The sequence below is a fragment of the Zootoca vivipara genome, chromosome 2 (assembly GCF_963506605.1).
Source record: "Zootoca vivipara chromosome 2, rZooViv1.1, whole genome shotgun sequence".
NCBI classification, from domain to species: Eukaryota; Metazoa; Chordata; class Lepidosauria; order Squamata; family Lacertidae; genus Zootoca; species Zootoca vivipara.
The window spans coordinates 47,605,485-47,624,827 of NC_083277.1; the positions used below are offsets into that span (position 1 = coordinate 47,605,485).

At 43.5% G+C, this 19,343-nt stretch overlaps 1 protein-coding gene across 7 annotated transcripts; it reads right to left on the reverse strand.

Moving 5' to 3' along the window:
* Positions 1-86: 86 nt before the first annotated feature.
* Positions 87-6,963, reverse strand: CNBP (CCHC-type zinc finger nucleic acid binding protein). 7 transcript variants are annotated; one of them, XM_035106262.2, is made up of 6 exons: positions 6,781-6,963; positions 4,567-4,661; positions 2,395-2,514; positions 1,837-1,929; positions 1,502-1,703; positions 87-1,057 (listed from the first exon to the last, which is right to left on the reverse strand). In XM_035106262.2, the coding sequence occupies exons 3-6, from the start codon at positions 2,495-2,497 to the stop codon at positions 940-942; spliced, it is 516 nt and encodes a 171-aa protein (XP_034962153.1). In that variant the 5' UTR covers positions 2,498-2,514; positions 4,567-4,661; positions 6,781-6,963; the 3' UTR covers positions 87-939. The 7 variants fall into 7 exon arrangements, with proteins under 7 accessions (XP_034962153.1, XP_034962152.1, XP_034962151.1 ...); XM_035106261.2 differs by having other exon boundaries at positions 6,766-6,963; XM_035106260.2 differs by lacking the exon at positions 4,567-4,661 and having other exon boundaries at positions 6,781-6,962.
* Positions 6,964-19,343: the final 12,380 nt, after the last annotated feature.

A 19,343-nucleotide genomic window follows, 5' to 3' on the forward strand; every position in this document is an offset into this window, starting at 1 on the left:
CAATGTCCAGCTTTTTTTCTTCCACATTTGCCTCTGTAATGTTAATTTGTACTATGTATCTGAAAAATAAACCCCAAACAAAAAACTTCAGCCAAACTCCCCTTCCTCCTCCAGCTTTATTGATAGTTTAAAATTACATTTCTATATTCTAGGACTTCAATTGCTTTTACCATCTGACTTTAAAAACTGATTACAAGCAAATGAAACTCAACAGTTGTCTAAGTGATATAGTATACAAAAATAACATCTTGATTTCTGTGAAAATGCATTTCTTTGCAAGTCCTGAATAGCTCCAAATTGTGTATGCTCTAAAGCACTGATGTTCTGGGTTTGATTTAATTTGAAATATTTAATGTTTCCCATTACCTTGTTATCTCATATTAGACATTCATTTATTGTATTACTGTTACTTCAGTTCTCGATTTCTCCCTCACTCTTGTGGCCATTAACAAGCATGTGCATTGTTTTGTTTATCCCACTTAGCTATACGCTCTAGGTAAGGCCTGATACAGATACTCGGTGTTATAACAGTTATTGAGGTCAGATAATCCAAGGCCATTATTGTAATTAGTTACTGTGGAAGTTCAGCTACTTCCAGTTTGTTTTCCTCCTGCATATGATCACTTCCATGGAACCCAGGGAGGCTTTGCTGGTCTGACTTAACTCTTTCCACTCATCCATCCCTATTCACCAGTGGCACGGAAAGGGGGTTCTTTAACAAAGCATTATACATAACACCTCTACCAAACTAAACATAAACATTTTTGTAGTTAAATGCAGAAAGTCGGTTTTTCCACCCCTTTCCTCCTTTTACACGGCAAGTAAAGCTCACTGGCCTGGGAATAGCCTCTATCTGCCAACCTTTGGCCAGTGAAGAGGATTCAGAGAAAAATAATACAACCATCAATCAGAAAAAGGAGGGGCGACAAAGGAAAACAGTTAAGCTGTAGCCTCAATTGTGCATTCCCGTGCAAGGTGTCCTGACTCGCCACAACGATAGCAGTTGACTTCGCTAGTCTTGCTGCAGTTGATGGCTACATGGCCAGTTTCACCACACCTGCAATCAGACAGGACAGAACTTCAGTCCCACACACATAGTACATCCATAGAAACACTACTGTATAGTATTCGGGACATTGCAGACATGATTCCTATGTCCCATGTTTTCAGCTTCTTCACAAAATAAACTCATTCTACACTTGTACAGTCATACCCTTACTGAAACCTAGTTGACCCTAAAATTTTTGGAGAACACCCAAGTGAGCACTGAGGTATTAGCAACTTGAGAAGTTACAAATCACGAGTTCTATGATAAGAGCACAAAATAATTTAATGGGACACAGAAAGAAAATCAATAAACAAATTTTATTACGGTAGAAACCGTTGCAAAAAAATTCCAAATGTTAACTAACCCCATATATTTTATTGTAAATACACAATTTGTTTATAAGAGACCTAAAGGTCAGCATAATGGGATTAATATTCACATTTGTTGATTTACCTATAGCATTTCACTTTGGTGCAGTCCTTTTGGATGTGTCCAAATTCCCCACAAGAATAGCACTTCTGCTCATCTGCATGGTCACAGTCGCGAGCCAAGTGGCCAGGTTTGCCACAGTTGTAGCAGCACTGCTCTCTCTCTCTCTTGGGCTCTTTGCAGTCCTTAGCAATATGGCCACCTCTACCGCAGTTATAGCAGGCTTCCACAATAAGAAAAAGGAGACAAACAAAGACTATAAAACCTGGAGAGAGTTCCAGAATATGTGCTTAACATTGTGTTACGTCCCATAATTAACTGGCAATGTTTCTCCCCATGCAAACTTTAGAAATACTTACCATCCTCCTGAAGATCACAATCCTTGGCAAGATGACCAGATTCACCACAGCGATAACAGATGTCTGGGAGTGATGATGACATAAACTGGAAGCCTATTTAGAAAGATAAAGCCATTTAACAATTCAGTGGTGGTACTACATGTACCATAATTAAACCACATAATGGGACAAAAAAGAGCATACCAATTTATTTTTGCTCACTCTATTGCACTGTAAATAAAATTAAAGCAGCTGTGTAAATAAGCCACAAAAAACCAGTCAGCCAGTAAAAAAACAAAACCAATCATGAAATCTCCCAGAGATACTGGCAGAGAAGGAATTACTCTGCTCGCCCCTCCAATGCATTTCCATTATTGTGTTGGGAGGAAAACTTTTCCTCCTCTGTAGCTAGTTTCAAAACCTAGAGGACTAGGTGATCAGTCCCTCCCTCCAAATATCTAGTTATTCACCTACATGGAATTCCTAGCGGTTGTGGCTAGGCTACCAAATGAGTTGTTAAAAGAGACTAACTAATGTTTACTTTTAATTTGTACAGATGCTTTGGGGGTGGGGAAATACCTCTGCCACGGCTTCGCATTCCACGCCCGCGACCCATTCCAGTAGGGCACTCCCGAGCCCAATGGCCAGTACGTCCACATTTGAAGCACTCGTTGCTGCTCATTGCTGCAATTAGGTTTCCTAAGAAAGAGGGAAAATGTTGTTTTAGAATAATGTATTTATTTCACAATATTTACAAGAACTGAAGTGCTTGATGCCAACTTGTAAACTACCTATACTGTTCAAATGTAAACTGCTTTCATTTTTCACAGTACTGACACAACTTAACCCAAAATTTCTAACAATACAGTATATTAATTCCAATGACAATACTTTAAACCTAACATGGAGGATAATATCCAACTCTACCTGTTACAAATTCATGCTGTGAACCTCACTTTCCTTTATCTGACTTTGCTCATGTGCTAATTTCATTATTTACATACCATCATTCTTTTGACATTAACTCATCTTCCATATAGGGAGTCCAAGCAATCTAACAGTTCTCCACCCTTCCCTTTATTCCCAGGAGATGTACCTGGTTCTTCTCCACCCAATAAGACCTTTATATGCTACCAATGTGAGCAGCATGTGAGCAGGGTTGAATAGCCAATACAACTAATATGAATCAAATATTAGCACCTAAGCCCTTCCTGTCTCATTTTAAGAGTCAGCTCCTTCCTATCAATTATTTGGCACATTCTTGCCGGAACTCAGGGGTACAGATGTCCATCTTTCAGCAGGCATCCTGTGAGAATGTTTTGAAATATGACATAGGCTGCTGTCAGCACCCAACTAGTGTACATTAGCACTTGGGCAATTCATGGGTCATGTCCCACATGCAGCCCTCACAGACTAACAATGTGATCCATCAGAGGCAGTGTTTGAAATTCATCAGGTGTATTTTGCACCTGGTTATCGGCCACCCGCGACCATGTGAAGATGCCCAGGCACCTCCACCATCTGGAGGTGCATGCCGGGGGATCCTTGGATATTGACTGTTTTCACACACCAGCAACACATACTGCAGAATTCTATGTATTATACTTTATCTGCAGAATCAGAATGAATTTCAGGAACCAAATGTTGTATTGAAAAATATGACTTTAGAGCAGTCGGGCCCCAAAATGGTAACTAGGAATTCCATTTTGGCGACTGTAACTGTAATTTAAGGAGCCATTTGGCACATAGCTTATATATCAGAGTTTCTAACAATGATCACAGGTGCCCAAGGCACCTGCCCCCAAAATTTCCTGACCACCATCAAATTTTGCCCTGTGGAACGCCCTCCCATCAGATGTCAAAAAGGAAAACAGCTACCAGATTTTTAGAAGACATCTGAAGGCAGCCCTGTTTAGGGAGGCTTTTAATGTTTAACAAATTAGTGTATTTTAATGTTTCTGTTCGAAGCCGCCCAGAGTGGCTGGGGAAACCCGGCCAGATGGGCGGGGTATAAATAATAAAAAATAATTATTATTATTATTATTATTATTATTACTATTGCTGCTGTCTTGGTAAAGGTACCCCTGACAGTTAAGTCCAGTCACAAACAACTCTGGGATTGCAGCACTCATCTCGCTCTATAGGCCGAGGGAGCCAGCGTTTGTTCACAGACAGCTTCCAGGTCATGTGGCCAGCATGACTAAGCCACTTCTGGCGAACCAGAGCAGTGCACAGAAATGCCATTTACCTTCCTGCCGGAGCGGTACCTGTTTATCTACTTGCACTTTGACATGCTTTCGAACTGCTAGGTGGGCAGGAGCTGGGACTGAACAATGGGAGCTCACCCCATCGTGGGGAGTAAGCTCAATTGTGATGGGAAGCATCATCTTCATGTGCCTTCTACCCCTTGTAAATGGCAGGGAGCATTTGTAGGAGAAGGAAGATGCCTTTCTCCCCATCACAATCAAGAAATAGTGAGGGTGTGTGAGAATAGCCCAGCCCTACACTGCGTTCGGCCATATCCAATGGCAAGTGGCTTAACTGTTCACCAATCACCCATGTGGCCCTTAGGTGAACTACTCCTACATTACAGGAATATGCTCTCTAATACTCAGGGAGAAGATGGGAAATAGACAGGATCAGATTTCCAACTCACACTATGGTGAGAGGCACTCAGAATGCTTCTGAAATGCAGTGTGAAGGCAATGAAGAGAAATTTACCAGAAAATGATTATAAACACAAATTGATACCTTTCTGATGAAATCTTTATTGTCACCATGAAGCAATTCTTTTCCACCTTTTGTCCCACATTTATTACAGTAGACTTTGCCCAGATTTTTCAATTCTGTAAGTTAAGGTCAAGACCCAGATCAGCTTAGGACAGGGGTAGGCAACCTAAGGCCCGTGGGTCTGATGCTGCCCGATCACCTTCTCAATCTGGCCAGTGGACGGTCCGGGAATCAGTGTGTTTTTACATGAGTAGAATGTGTCATTTTATTTAAAATGCATCTCTGGGTTATTTGTGGGGCATAGGAATTCGTTCATTTCCCCCGCTCAAAATATAGTCCTGAAAAAGCTTGCTGACCCCTGGGCTTAGGAGCTCAGACAAGTATATTTAATTAATAGTTAGCTTTAACAGTTCAGCCAAAGGGACACTCCAACTAGGCAAGGCTTTTAAGTAAATGATGTAGCTTGGGCATCTGTTCTTAAATCAGTTTGTTTTGGGGGTGCAATAACTTGTGTTTGTTATATTTACATTGTCTTTGATTTCATGGTTCCATTCCTTATTTGTATTCAATTCTTCTCTTATTTAAGCAATTTAAGTCACCCAGATAACTTTGCTATGAGGCAGCATAAAAATGCCTTAAATGACAAAGTAAACATATGTTAAATTCCTAAAGGGCAACAGTGTCAACCTGCTACAAACAAGTAATAATCCTAGAACATTTTAAATGCAAATGAAATTATAGTAGCATAAGCAACTGAGACCTGCATCAATATAAACTTCCTTGAGCACTATAAAGCTACCAGATCAGGACATACACAAGTATGCCACTGCCTTACTTTCAGACAACCTGCAGTTACCAAGTAGTAAAGAGCATCTGTTACACAAAATTCAAAAAGCTGCTTCAGCCAGGATTCAAGTGGGAATTTGGTATTTAGTTATGATCTACCCAAGCAGTAGCAACAGAATCAACAAGCAATATTTCCATGTACTTTAGAAGTAGTTCTGGTTAATAATGCTCTGGTGCCCCTTTTAAAGTCACCTGCTCTTTCAGGCTTCCTCCTCCCAGATTGTTCTTTAGTAACTGACCTCTCCATCAGAACACAGACTGCCTGGCTCATTTGAACTCTTCCTCAGCCTATTCCTTTAAATAGTACTCAAGTGATACAGAATACTACAATAAAGTCCTTGGCTGTCTGCACTGGATTTTAAACTGTCAAGTCCGCCAAGCATCGTGCTTGTCCCCCACGTTACTTAAAGCACCTAGCAGCGTACTGTATCACACTTTCGCAGAATGACCAGCGGTTCACACACGCCTTAAGGCTGCAAGCATATCCGCCTTGCTTGAGATCAAGTCCCACTGGAGCCAGCGCGGCTTGTTTTCCAACTGAGGGTCGGGCGCGCCGCCTTTCCCCGACCGAGGAGCGCGCCACACTCACCAATGGGCGGACAGCAGCACACGCCATCTTCGAGCGTCACAGACACGGCCATGAATTACAATGGATCGGCTAAATAGCTGGCTCCTCTTGCGAGTTACTCAGCCGAACACGTGGAGGACGCGCGGGAAGAAGGCGGCGGCGGCATCGGAGACGGGCACCTTTCCTGAACTAGCTAGAGGGAGGCCCCAGGCGGAACGCCTCGCTTTGAGGTCCCGAGCCTCCCCACGAGGACACACTCCCACGACGACACTGTTATGGGGAGCAGGCCGTGGGGGGGGGGGAGAAGAGGGAGCAGGCCGTGGGGGGGGAGAAGAGAGAGCAGCCTCGCGTGCTGAGCGAAGGCCTATTCTCCCTCCGCCTCACGATGTGTCCGCGTCCACCTCCAACCCTCGCGGCCCGTTTGAAATCTCACGCGCAGGCGCGCAGGGCCTGCACAGGGCCCAGACCAAACGAGCGCTTCTCGTGACTGGCAGGACCTGCCAGTTCCGTCTCCCTCCCGAGCGCGGGAGGTGGCCCCGTCTCCTTCCCTGCCCAGAAGGCGGGAACGAGGAGCCCACCTACTTGCAATCGCCTCAGCCGTCCCGCAAGGGGGTCGACCACAGAGCGCCCTCAGCGAGCCCTTCTTCCCGTCTTCCTCGGAAATGACCGCGGCCGAGTACGGTGTTTTTTTTCTTTTCCCGCGCAGTAGGCCGGAACGAGCCAGCGCCCTCCTTCCCTCACCCCGCCCAGAGAGCTTTCCTCCTCACTCAATCCCCCCCCAAACTACGCCAACCCCGTCGGCCTACCTCGCCGAGGGTTACCTCTCTCGATTTCGGTTCTGTTGTCGGTTGAAGCTGGACTTCCCCCGCGCGGCAATGGACTCTCCCCTCTCCTGCCCCCCTCTCCGCTGCTCCGCGTGCGCGCGACTTGGCCTCTCTCTCTCTCCTCCACCCGCTGCCGTTGAGTCCCTGCTGGCTGCGCCACACGCGGTTTGCACACGACCCCGCGCACCCTCCCTGCTGATGTGCGCACGGCTCCCTAATTCCGATCACCCCGGCCAATGGCCGCCCGCCGATTCTTCCGCGTGGCCTATCGACGACAGGGCTGGAAGGGGCCAATCAGCACCGTGAAAAGGGGGGAGGAGTCCGCCTACCGGAATCTCCTACGTTCATTCTCCTAGTGAGCCGAGGGGAGGGACGAAGAAAGAGAGTGGGTGGGAGGGAAGCGCGAGAAGAGGCGCTTTTCCCGCTCGCTGCCTTTCTCGGCCTCTCGGCTTTTCCACGGGAGGCGCTTGCTCGCCGGCCGCCCTGTTGTCGTACCTGAATTGGGAAAGGCGGCGCCTCGCCGTCTTAGTGCGGCGTCGCACTTCTGAGAGCTGCGGCAGGCGCCCCACAGGCCGGGTTGTTGAAAAATGTCGCAGCGTACAAAAATGCACCAGGAGCGGCCTCCATAGTTCTTCGCGTTACTTTAAAATTTCCCCTCAGGATGCCTGAAGGCTGCACTCCTTCAAACATTTTATCTGCAGGGAAGCCTAGTGGGTCTTAGTGAACCGCCCTAGATCTGTAGGTGAAGGGCGGTAAAAAAAATGTAATAATAAAATATAGAAAAGGCAAAGGATTCTAGCTGAGACTCCCACGTCCAGTGAAAACTTGTTGACAAAGCCAAGATCTGCCAGATAATACTGTACTGTATATGAAACAGCAGTTAGGCAAAGTCTTAGCTTTGCCACTACTGTACAGCTTATCTGTTTCCTTTTTTTGGAAAGGCATGTGGACTAAGTGGAACAAGTGAGTAACATTTGTAACACTTTTAGGCTGCAATCCTAGACTATCATGGATGGATAAAGAGTTTGGGATATTTTTGCAGTAGCCAATCAACCAGTTGAACTGGAGAGCAGTTTCAAATACAGAGGCAAGAGCTTGTCAGTTCTATTGGCTGCAGCAAAAACTTGCACACAACCAGAAGTACAGTGCATGGAGGAGCAGCTAATCTGCACCTTAAGGTCCCCTTATTGCCCTAGTGATTCTCTGAAAGTGCAGAAAGATTTAAAGCATTTTGTAAAGGACGGTGCTTGTTTGTTGTTGTTTTTTTTAAAAAGCCCTCTTCAGTGCGATTATACTTATCTGTTGAATTCTATATAAGGATAGTATGCAGTTTTAGGGAGTGAGTCATGTGGATGACATTTGGGCAGACAGAAATGATATCACCAAAAGAAAGATTTACTCAAATAGATTATCAATAAATAAATTAGTTAAACCTCATGTTACTAAATTTCCACATACATTTGAATAAAAATATAAAGACAATTTACCTCTATCAGCATAGCTGAGGAGCTGTAGTGCCTTGCATACTTTTATATACTAAAAATAGTCCTGGTCTCATTTTAGGAGCATGAGAAATCACAAGCAGAGGGTTAGTAGCAGAATCAGAAAAGGGTGCATAGCTGGGAGTTTTAAAAAGTGGAGGTCTCTGTAGAAGTGAGTAGCGGATTAAAAAGTTATGTGAATATTATCTATAGTTTGGGTTAGAAGAACTTTAATTACATAATTATTTCAAACTTCGTTTTTGTATTTTAAAAAGTAAAAGGTAAAGGTAAAGAGACCCCTGACCATTAGGTCCAGTTGTGACCGGCTCTGGGGTTGCGCGCTCAACTCGCATTATTGGCCGAGGGAGCCGGCATATAGCTTCCAGGTCATGTGGCCAGCATGACAAAGCCGCTTCTGGCAAACCAGAGCAGCACATGGAAACGCCGTTTGCCGTTTACCTTCCCGCTGTAGCGGTTCCTATTTATCTACTTGCATTTTGACGTGCTTTCGAACTGCTAGGTTGGCAGGAGCTGGGATCAAGCAACGGGAGCTCACCCCGTCTCAGGGATTCGAACCGCCGACCTTCTGATCGGCAAGCCCTAGGCTCAGTGGTTTAACCACAGCGCCACATGGGTCCCACATTTTAAAAAGTACCACTTTTCAAATACATACTGGGAAAAGTTAACAAATTTTAAAATCTAAAAATAACAATAAAATTAACCACCGGCGCTCTAGCCGTCCCAACGATTGTTTCATTGCCCTCAGCTCCAGGGAAAACCATGGGGCTGTCTGGTTAACTCCGCATTCCAGTGGATCACCAGGGAATCGGCTGAAAGGCCATCAACGTGGGATAAAATATCCCCTACCACTCTCTGGAAACCATTTGGATCCATTAAGTGGCCAGGGCAGACCATCCGAATCAGTCCCACCTCCCTGCAGAGGGGAAGCGTCGCAGATAAGTCCAGTCTATGCTCTGGTAACCTCTAGGTTGGATTTGTTATACCTTAGCTGCCTTCAAAGATGGTTTAGAAACTGCAGCAGGTGCAGAATTTGGTAGCCAGATTGTTGACAGGGCAGTCTGAACATAGAATTCGAATTCTGGCACAACTGAACAAGCTGCCAATTTTTCCCCTAGCTCAATTCAAAGTGTTAAGTTGACCTGTAACGCAATAGCTGTCTATGTATCAAATAAATGGGGACTGGCAGAGGGAATTATTTAGCGGAGCTGTGCTGACAGCTAAAATAATAATCTTGAGGCACTGAAAATTTAGAGTGGCACCAAGTATTGTAGTACGATCTCCTGCAGCTGGTTGCTCATAAAAGGGTCCCATCTGGTAAAATGCAGAAGGGTGGCCACTTCAATTCATATACAGATGTATATAATTGTATGCATGGAACACAGAGAAATATTTCTGTTGCTATTGTTGCTATTATTAATAATAGTATTTTTAATTTTCCATTTCTATTTTTGTTTCTTTAAGGAAGAAGGGTGGGTTATGTTTTGATGGGTGAGGAGGAGCGGGAAGTTTGCTGGAGTATTGCTGATAGATGCATTGTTTGCTGTATGGGAAGCTGTCAACAAACCATTAACAAACCCAAGTTTATATTTATTTTTGGAGGCTTAACTACACATTGCACATAAGTGTGTGTAACAGAAACTTTAGGAGGGGGTGATATGTAGCAGAGGAGTAGTGGGGAAAGGGTTGTGTGTATCTTTCCTCCATTTTTCTGATAGAATTCCCTTCCTGTATTCCCTACTCCCCCCAATGAGGGGGAAAGCAACTGAGAGGGACAATTTGCAATTGAAATGTTTTTAATGCTTCTGAATCTAGTGCTTTGGAAAATAGTCATACTTGGCCCTTTATGGTCAGTATAGTGTTCTCTGAGAAGGTTCAATGTGTTGCGGTTTTTCAGACATTTTGCATGACTATATGGAGAAAAATAATGCTAGATGGCATTGGCACATTCAGTCAGTGTGAAGTGTTTGCATGTCCACTGTTTCTTAAGGGCGCATGCTCTAAAAGTTTATATACTCTGTCACTTTGAAGGCAACACCAAGAGAGAGAAGCAGCAAGGCCCCTTGTATTAGCGATCTTGATTTTTTTTTCCAGTCAAAAAGGAAAGGTATAATATAGAAGAGCTGTAGCTCAGTGATAGAGCATCTGCTTTGTATGTATAAGGTCCCAGGTTCAATCCTTGGCATATCCAGATAGGACTGGGAGAGACCCCTGTCTGAAACAAAAGAGAGGCCTGCCTGCTAGTGTTGACTTAGTAGAAGACAGCTTCCTATGTTCCTAAATACTTTGATATTAAATAAATAAGGCAAAGGATTAATGCTAATATGCATTGGTTTAGCAGTGGAGCCACTTAAGAAACATATTTGGTTCCTTCACATTACCCAGTCCATGGCTGAACTCAGGGAATACCAGTCCTGCCAGTTTGCAGCAGAAATCAGCTGTGCACAAGACTTAATAGGTTTGTGATGCCACAAGAACCAGCCATTCTCTCCCTCCAATTTTGGAGTTGTTTTGCAACCCTTTAAAAATGAATCCCCCCCTTTAAAAACCACAAACCAATGTTTAATTAATATACTTCATGCTACACTTTACAAAATAAACAAGTTAAAGGGCCTGCCTGATGATTTGGTGACAGAAGATAGATGACTAAGATCAGCATTCAATAAGATGATAAATACATGTGTTGAGAAGGCAGGAAAAGCTGGTTCGCTCCATAGGAAAAGAAAAGAAAACATGTTGAATCCTGTACATCTGTACACAAACAAAAACTACCGAGAGGAAACTGATTGGAGCCCACTGAAATATTAAACTAGGCCAGTTTGCCTGTCATAATTTTTTTAAAATTAGCACATCATGTGTGGTTGGGTGCATAGCTTGTGCTGGAATTGGTAAAATGATTAAGATGCATGGCTGCCGACATGATGATACAAATTAAGTACAGAATAAAAGGGCTGAAATAAAGGACAAGTGGTGGAACAACAGACAGTTTGGGAGCTGCATACACACTTGTGACCCATGGTCACAGGATCCCATGCTCCTTTTATTTTCCCAGGTAAAAGCACTTCTAAAGGGGTGGATTTTGAGCCAAGAAGTAGGAGGAGGTACTACTAGCTTCTCTATTCCAAGCCTGCCTGCTGCTTTGACTCCTGTTAGATTTTAAAAGCACATTTATGAGAGCAAATAAAGGGTGGGAAGTAGTTTGGGGCATTTAGAGTAGAGAATTGGATAAAGCCTTAAACACCCCAACCGTTTCTGCTATGCTGCACTATAAACCACCTACTCACAAAGTTTTTAAAAAAATAAAATAGGAGAATAAGGTTGCTGCAGTTTGACTATATGCTTTCTGCCTATGAAATTGTACCACAGAATATGTTAAAAATCTTGGGAGTGATTTACATCAAAACCATCAAAATAAAACAATAGCATTTGGGGTGGGAAACTTTAATCATTCAGCTCTTACGACATTAATCACAACTAAGTTGTCCAAGACAAGATATCAAATGAAACTAAAATGGGAAGGTACACATATGTCTTTGCATATGCCACACAGCTGCTGATACAGCTGTTCCAATTACACAAGCCTGGGAAGGTACCTTAAGCTTCTCCACCCTACAATTAAAGCCATTCCTTATGACAAAGCTGGCAACAGACACTTTTCCTCTGTGCTTCTTTATGACAAAGTGGTGAAATTGCAGGAAGGGATGTAAGAGAAACGAGAATTTAGATGTAAGTTCAGATCCACCAGTGCTGATCCAGCATTGTTCACAGGGACTAATTTCTTTGGTGGCTGCTTAAAACATTTTTGTTTAATAAAGTCTATCCCAGGGATCCCCAAACTAAGGGCCATGGGCCAGATGCGGCCCAATCGCCTTCTAAATCTGGCCCACGGACGGTCTGGGAATCAGCATATTTTTACATGAGTAGAATGTGTCCTTTTATTTAAAATGCATCTCTAGGTTATTTGTGGGGCCTGCCTGGTGTTTTTACATGAGTAGAAAGTGTGCTTTTATTTAAAATGCATCCCTGGGTTATTTGTGGGGCATAGGAATTCGTTCATTTCCCTCCCAAAAAATATAGCCCGCCTCCCAACAAGGTCTGAGCGACAGTGGACCGGCCCCCTGCTGAAAAAGTTTGCTGACCCCTGGTCTATCCAAGCATGTACATGTCAATGTGTTTTAAAAATTCTTACTGTTAATTTCAGTTATTTTTAATTATTTTAAACAATTTTCATTGATATTTTAAATATTTATTGTAAACTGCTTAGAGGTTTTACAACAATCAAGTAGTGTATAAATTTTGATAAATAAAAATATATATAAACCTGTCACAGATCTCTTGAGTGACTTTCTTGCTTAATGTCTGAATTCCTGACCTGGACATTTGCCCAAAGTGACAAACTACATAAAGTACAGAAAGTTCAAAATACCTACCAGCATGTCCAAATAATGTGTGTTTTTTTAAATCCACTTCTGGCAAAAGTTCTTCCAATTTCCTTTCTCCCCACTTGGCACTCATATTCATAGACTGCCAGTTAATAAAGAGGTGTGGGCTAGCCAGACAGAGCAAAACAGTAAAAAGGGAAAGGGTTTGTGTTTGTGTACACAGGATTGTCAGGATGAACAAGAAGAAATGAGTTATTCCAACTTAACTGATTTTGCAGAAGCTGCTATCACTGAACCACCTGACCTGTTTCTTTTCAGGTCCCAGCATTCACTTTCTGAGCAAGTGAGGAAAAATAATTTGGGAACCAACCAGCCATAAGGCTCATGAGATTAGAAAGCAGAAGCCAAGAGGTAGAAAGTCAGCAAGTATTGAAGACTCTACAACTGTAGCAAATCTTACCTGTTCCCTTCTGTTCTGGTGGGTGATGGCAAATGGGCTCCTAGGGAGGAGCACTTCTTCTCTTGCTAGGAGCCACTGCCTTGTTCTTAAAACAGAAAATATGATACTTGAATCAGACTGTCTGACCTCAGCAATTATTATTACAAGGAATGCTGTCAATAGAAGGTCAGGAAGCCAGGGATTATGAGATCAATTCCATAAGTAGGTCACCAGCTATGCAGAGTTGGGGTTATGGAATTAGGGGTCACACCCACCATGAGTAATAATCCAGGAGGCATTAGCTTTGTTGAGTCAGCCCTGATGAAAGGTAGAAATGTAGAAACTTGGTAAGAATATGGCAGGGGTGGGAAACCTCAGGCTTGGGACAAATGCCGCTCTCCATAGGTCTCCGTCCATACGCCCTCAAAATGGCCCGGGCCACACCCCTCAATGCCCCTGTTCTCTGCCCTTCTGCAATATTTTACCTTGTTGGAATGTTTCGTTGAACTGTAATTATAGTTAAGTTTGTTTGTCTGGACGGACCTCTTGCCACACCCACTACTGGCATGTGGCCCCTGGAATGTTGCCATAGCTGCCAAGTTATCCCTTTTTTACAGGGATTTTCCCTTATGCTGAATAGGCTTCCTCGCGAGAAAAGCGAAAACTTGGCAGCTTTGAATGTTGCTTATGTGAGAATGTGGCTCTCAGGCTGAGAAAGGTCCTCACCCCTATGCTTAATGCTTTAGAGGCATTACTGGGTCATTACACATAACTGTGAGTAACAATGGCCTCTTTTATTTTTTATTATAATTAAGGAATAGCATCTTTTGTTGTTGTTGTTGTTGTTTAGTCGTTTAGTCGTGTCCGACTCTTCGTGACCCCATGGACCATAGCACGCCAGGCACTCCTGTCTTCCACTGCCTCCCGTAGTTTGGTCAAACTCATGTTCGTAGCTTCGAGAACACTGTCCAACCATCTTGTCCTCTGTCGTCCCCTTCTCCTAGTGCCCTCAATCTTTCCCAACATCAGGGTCTTTTCCAAGGATTCTTCTCTTCTCATGAGGTGGCCAAAGTATTGGAGCCTCAGCTTCACGATCTGTCCTTCCAGGGAGCACTCAGGGCTGATTTCCTTAAGAATGGATAGGTTTGATCTTCTAGCAGTCCATGGGACTCTCAAGAGTCTCCTCCAGCACCATAATTCAAAAGCATCAATTCTTCGGCGATCAGCCTTCTTTATGGTCCAGCTCTCACTTCCATACATCACTACTGGGAAAACCATAGCTTTAACTATACGGACCTTTGTCGGCAAGGTGATGTCTCTGCTTTTTAAGATGCTGTCTAGGTTTGTCATTGCTTTTCTCCCAAGAAGCAGGCGTCTTTTAATTTCGTGACTGCTGTCACCATCTGCAGTGATCAAGGAGCCCAAGAAAGTAAAATCTCTCACTGCCTCCATTTCTTCCCCTTCTATTTGCCAGGAGGTGATGGGACCAGTGGCCATGATCTTGGTTTTTTTGATGTTGAGCTTCAGACCATATTTTGCGCTCTCCTCTTTCACCCTCATTAAAAGGTTCTTTAATTCCTCCTCACTTTCTGCCATCAAGGTTGTGTCATCTGCATATCTGAGGTTGTTGATATTTCTTCCGGCAATCTTAATTCCTGCTTGGGATTCATCTAGTCCAGCCTTTCGCATGATGAATTCTGCATATAAGTTAAATAAGCAGGGAGACAATATACAACCTTGTCGTACTCCTTTCCCAATTTTGAACCAATCAGTTGTTCCATATCCAGTTCTAACTGTAGCTTCTTGTCCCACATAGAGATTTCTCAGGAGACAGATGAGGTGATCAGGCACTCCCATTTCTTTAAGAACTTGCCATAGTTTGCTGTGGTCGACACAGTCAAAGGCTTTTGCGTAGTCAATGAAGCAGAAGTAGACGTTTTTCTGGAACTCTCTAGCTTTCTCCATAATCCAGTGCATGTTTGCTATTTGGTCTCTGGTTCCTCTGCCCTTTCGAAATCCAGCTTGCACTTCTGGGAGTTCTCGATCCACATACTGCCTAAGCCTGCCTTGTAGAATTTTAAGCATAACCTTGCTAGCGTGTGAAATGAGGGCAATTGTGCGGTAGTTGGAGCATTCTTTGGCACTGCCCTTCTTTGGAATTGGGATGTAGACTGATCTTCTCCAATCCTCTGGCCATTGCTGAGTTTTCCAAACTTGCTGGCATATTGGGTGTAGCACCTTAACAGCATCATCTTTTAAAATTTTAAATAGTTCAGCTGGAATATCATCACTTCCACTGGCCTTGTTATTAGCAGTGCTTTCTAAGGCCCATTTGACTTCACTCTCCAAGATGTCTGGCTCAAGGTCAGCAACCACACTACCTGGGGTGTACGAGACCTCCATATCTTTCTGGTATTTAGGAGGTAGCAATTCTGAGCAAAGAAGGGGTGAGGAAGGAGATGCTTAATTCTTCTCTTGCAAGCATTTTCCCTCTCAAAATTGCTTCCTCCCCCAAGGTTCCTGATGCACGTTTACACATTTTGAAGGAAAGAATTAAGCACCTTCCGCCTCTGGCACTTCTCCACCCCAAATGTTCCACTTCCCAAACTGCTATTCTTTACAAAAAGTGGCTGCTGTTGGGGCTTTAAATGGATGCAGCTTCCAATGTGTACTTTGCCCCCTTCCCCTCCTATACACTCACAGGAAATCTTATAGAAAAGAGCCCAACAGGAATCACAAGGGGTGTCTTACGGGGAATGTGAGGTGTGATGTAAAGCTATTTGAGTACAGAGTTCTGCCTCTATAGTAGCTTAAGTGGGACCCTGCCAAGCATATTTAATGCAAGCCATTTAAAGACAGCCAATCCAATGGGTTTAGTAAACCTCTGAGCATGGATTTATGTTGACTCCTTCCTTTCACCCCTCCCCTACAAACAAACAATAAATCAAGTTTTAGAACCAGCATCTTTTGAAGAAGTGCAAATCATGTAAACAGGCTGTAGTGAAAACAGTATGCTGCCGTTACTTTAATGTGAAAGATTAAGAACCAATTAAGAACTAATGTTTCCGTGCACTTCCACTCTGAATCATATTGACATTACTCAGCATTTTCTCTCAAAGTTCCCAGTGGATCAAGCAAGTGGAGTGGAAAGGGGTGCACATCCCATCTTGAAGCTGAACACTGCCCAACAGCTTATCAACTTGGAAGAACAGAACTTGATGCTATATATGCCAGCATCAGCTTTAAAATTAAGATGTCACATATTTCAGGTGGAATGCAAAGGGTAGTCAGCATTTCAAAGGACATGTTGTTGCATGTTATAGCTCACTTGCCAGATTTTTTACGAAAGGTAGTGACGCAGAGCAAATCAGTGTCCCAGGTAACAGTAAACTTGTCCTTTCAGTGTCTCTCAAGCATGCCTCACATATGACCCTCCTTTTCTGGAGCTTTTCCATTTGCATGACACTTGTCACAATTAATAACAACAAGATCACTAATAATTTTATTATTTATACCCCACCCATCTGGTTGGGTTTTCCCAGCCTCTCTGGGTGCCTTACAGCTCACATATAAACAACATAGTAAAATGTCCAACATTAAAAACTTCCCTATACAGGACTGCCTTCAGTTGTCTTCTAAAAGTTGTGTAATTCTGTATCTCCTTGACATCTGATGGGAGGGCGTTCCAGAGGGAGGGTGCCATTGCCGTGAAGGCAGTGTATATAAACTGTATACTATTCTTCACATACTGCAACAGGTATGGGTGTAACCTTTAAACTGCAATGAGAAATACAGCCTTTACATTAGCAGAGGAATACCAAGGCTCCCTTGTGCACTTGGCAAGAAGGTGCATTGGTGCCCCCTGTTATTTGTGACAGCCCATGCCAGTGACAGGATTCTTCCACTGAGGCCCCCAGAGGAGCCTGCACACCTTGCCCAGCTGCCCAGAGCAGCGGAGGAGCAGCCCAGGGAATGCGCAGGCAGGTGGGCTCATAGCCACTCCAAGCCAGAGTGGAGACGCATGATTTTGTCGTCCCGCCCCCACTGGCCTGTGCCCTTGGCAGGGGCCAACCTAGCCAACTCCTAGGTACACCCCTGTACCTCAGGGTTAGGGAACCTATCGCGCTCCCGATGTTGGACTACAATTCCATAATCCTTGACTGTTGGACATTTGCCTGGGGCCAATGGAGTTGTAATTCAACAATTGCTGAAGAGTAACAGCAAACCACAGAATGGTGCTCCCCCACCAGGGAAGCTCTATTCAGTCACATCCCACCAAAGCCAGCCCGCACAATGAAAGCTAATTCCGAGCTCTTGCAAAACAAATCTGCTTCCCCAAAAGATCAGACTTCTTGCAATAAGGAAAGTGATGAGAAAATGCACTGGAAAGTGTGGGATAATGCTTGGCAGGAGGTTGTTTCACCACCCCACAAACAAATAGGATGAATGCTCATTAAATAGATGAAAGTTGTGTAATCTCTCCACAAACAACTCAGTCCGAATGCTCATCAAACGGGCAGTCCAGAAGCAAGCTAGAATCCCTTTGAGTTGACTCAAGTCCTGTTGCAGTCTTAAGCCCACTTACCTGAAATACTCATTGAAATTAATTGACTGAGCTCTCAGTTAACATAGCTATAGAGCTGTAAACTTGGCTTTGTATAGCAATGCTGTGTCTAAATAAGGACTTATGAGATGCATTTTGCTCAGCCTATAACCTGGCACTGGGATAGGCTTTAAAATAATAGCTGCACCTTTAATGCCTAGTTCCTCCTTTCAAGTGTGTAGTTTGGTGATACACGTGAATTCATAAAGGAGCAGGCCTCTGTGAGATGAAGACTAGAATAGGCATTCACTATACAAGCAAATGAACCACAATAGCATGCTTACACAAAAGGTTTTCAGGGTGCTCCTTCAACCAACAGATATACTTCAAGATCAAAGCAAGCATGGGTGGTAATATTCTTGGTTAAAATGCATGGTCATATTCCTCATGCACACCCTCTGCTTGGAAGCCTAGAAAGCTATAGGACCATTGATTAACACTTTGGTTTAGAAAGGCATGCAGCTACTTCTCAGTGGCTATTTTCCCTTTCCCTTTGCATTGTTTTGCAAAGGTTATAACAGAGAAACCCAATACACCTGAGGCAGATCCCCAAATCATGCCCCCTCCCCACCAGGAAAGAGGGTTGATCTACTTCATGAACAATGGGGAAGAAACATCAACATTGGGATCTGCTGCTCCTAGTAGATCTTGCCACCTGAGGTGGTCACCTCACCTTGCCTCATGCCTTGCCCTGAGAGAAACACATCATTTTCTGCCTTATACACCCCATTCCCTTTTGCTGTTGTGTTTCTCTGCAACTTTGGGTTCAGCCATACATTGAGTCAGTGCTTTTTTTCTGGGGCTGGGGTACGCATACCCCCTAAACATTTTGTGAATCTTTGTACTTTTGTCCATTTAATGTATTTATTTTTCCCGATTTGAACTATAAAATGGTAAATTTCTTGCATCAAAACGAGAGTACCCATAAACATTTTTAAATAAAAAAGCACTTCATTGAGTTAATGTAACAGTAAATTACCTCTACCTCAATTATCTGTTGTTCATAAGCAGGTTTCATCCTAATCACTGCCTCCTCACACTTCATTATCCCTCAATCCATATTTCCTCATATCCCTCCTTTTGGAAGTGTCCCTGGTATGAGAGTATCTGGACTGAGGAAGGGAAAAGTGTGGGAAGGCAATGATTTGGAGGAGAATGTCATATGGAAATTTAAGAATTAATGGTGGTACAGGAAGCTTGCCATCCACATTAAATGACAGTCCTTTAACTCAGGCTACTGACTGCAGCTTTATTGTGTTACAATTTAAAAAGCAGAGCTGACTCCAGTGAGTCACTCTTGTGTGTGTGTGTGTGTGTGTGTGTGTAGTATATTTGAGGCAAATATAAATATAAATATGTATGTATGACTTAGAATGACAAAGGTGATTCCCTTCCCATGGGATGCATGAACTGAACAGAACTGGAGGTCAGCAGATACCGCAGCTAATTCTTTCATGACACCTTGCATATCATTTCAAGAGAAAGGGGAGCTTTAAAAACTTGACATTAAACAGTAATGTGAGAAGCAGCCCTAAGATAAAGAGACAGAACTGTCTAGCTAGGCTAGTTTCTAATCTCTGTGTCTGGTACAATGTTTACACATATGTCTTAAAAAAAAATGAAGCAAAATAGTCACC

Coding starts and splice junctions, on each gene's coding strand:
- CNBP (XM_035106257.2), bottom strand. CDS start 6,032: ATGGCCGTGTCTGTGACGCTCGAAGATGGCGTGTGCTGCTGTCCGCCC. Junction 2,515..5,980: donor GTGCTGCTGTCCGCCCATTG/GTGAGTGTGGCG, acceptor CCTCTTTCTTAG/GAAACCTAATTGCAGCAATG. Junction 1,930..2,394: donor AATGCGAAGCCGTGGCAGAG/GTATTTCCCCAC, acceptor CTTTCTAAATAG/GCTTCCAGTTTATGTCATCA.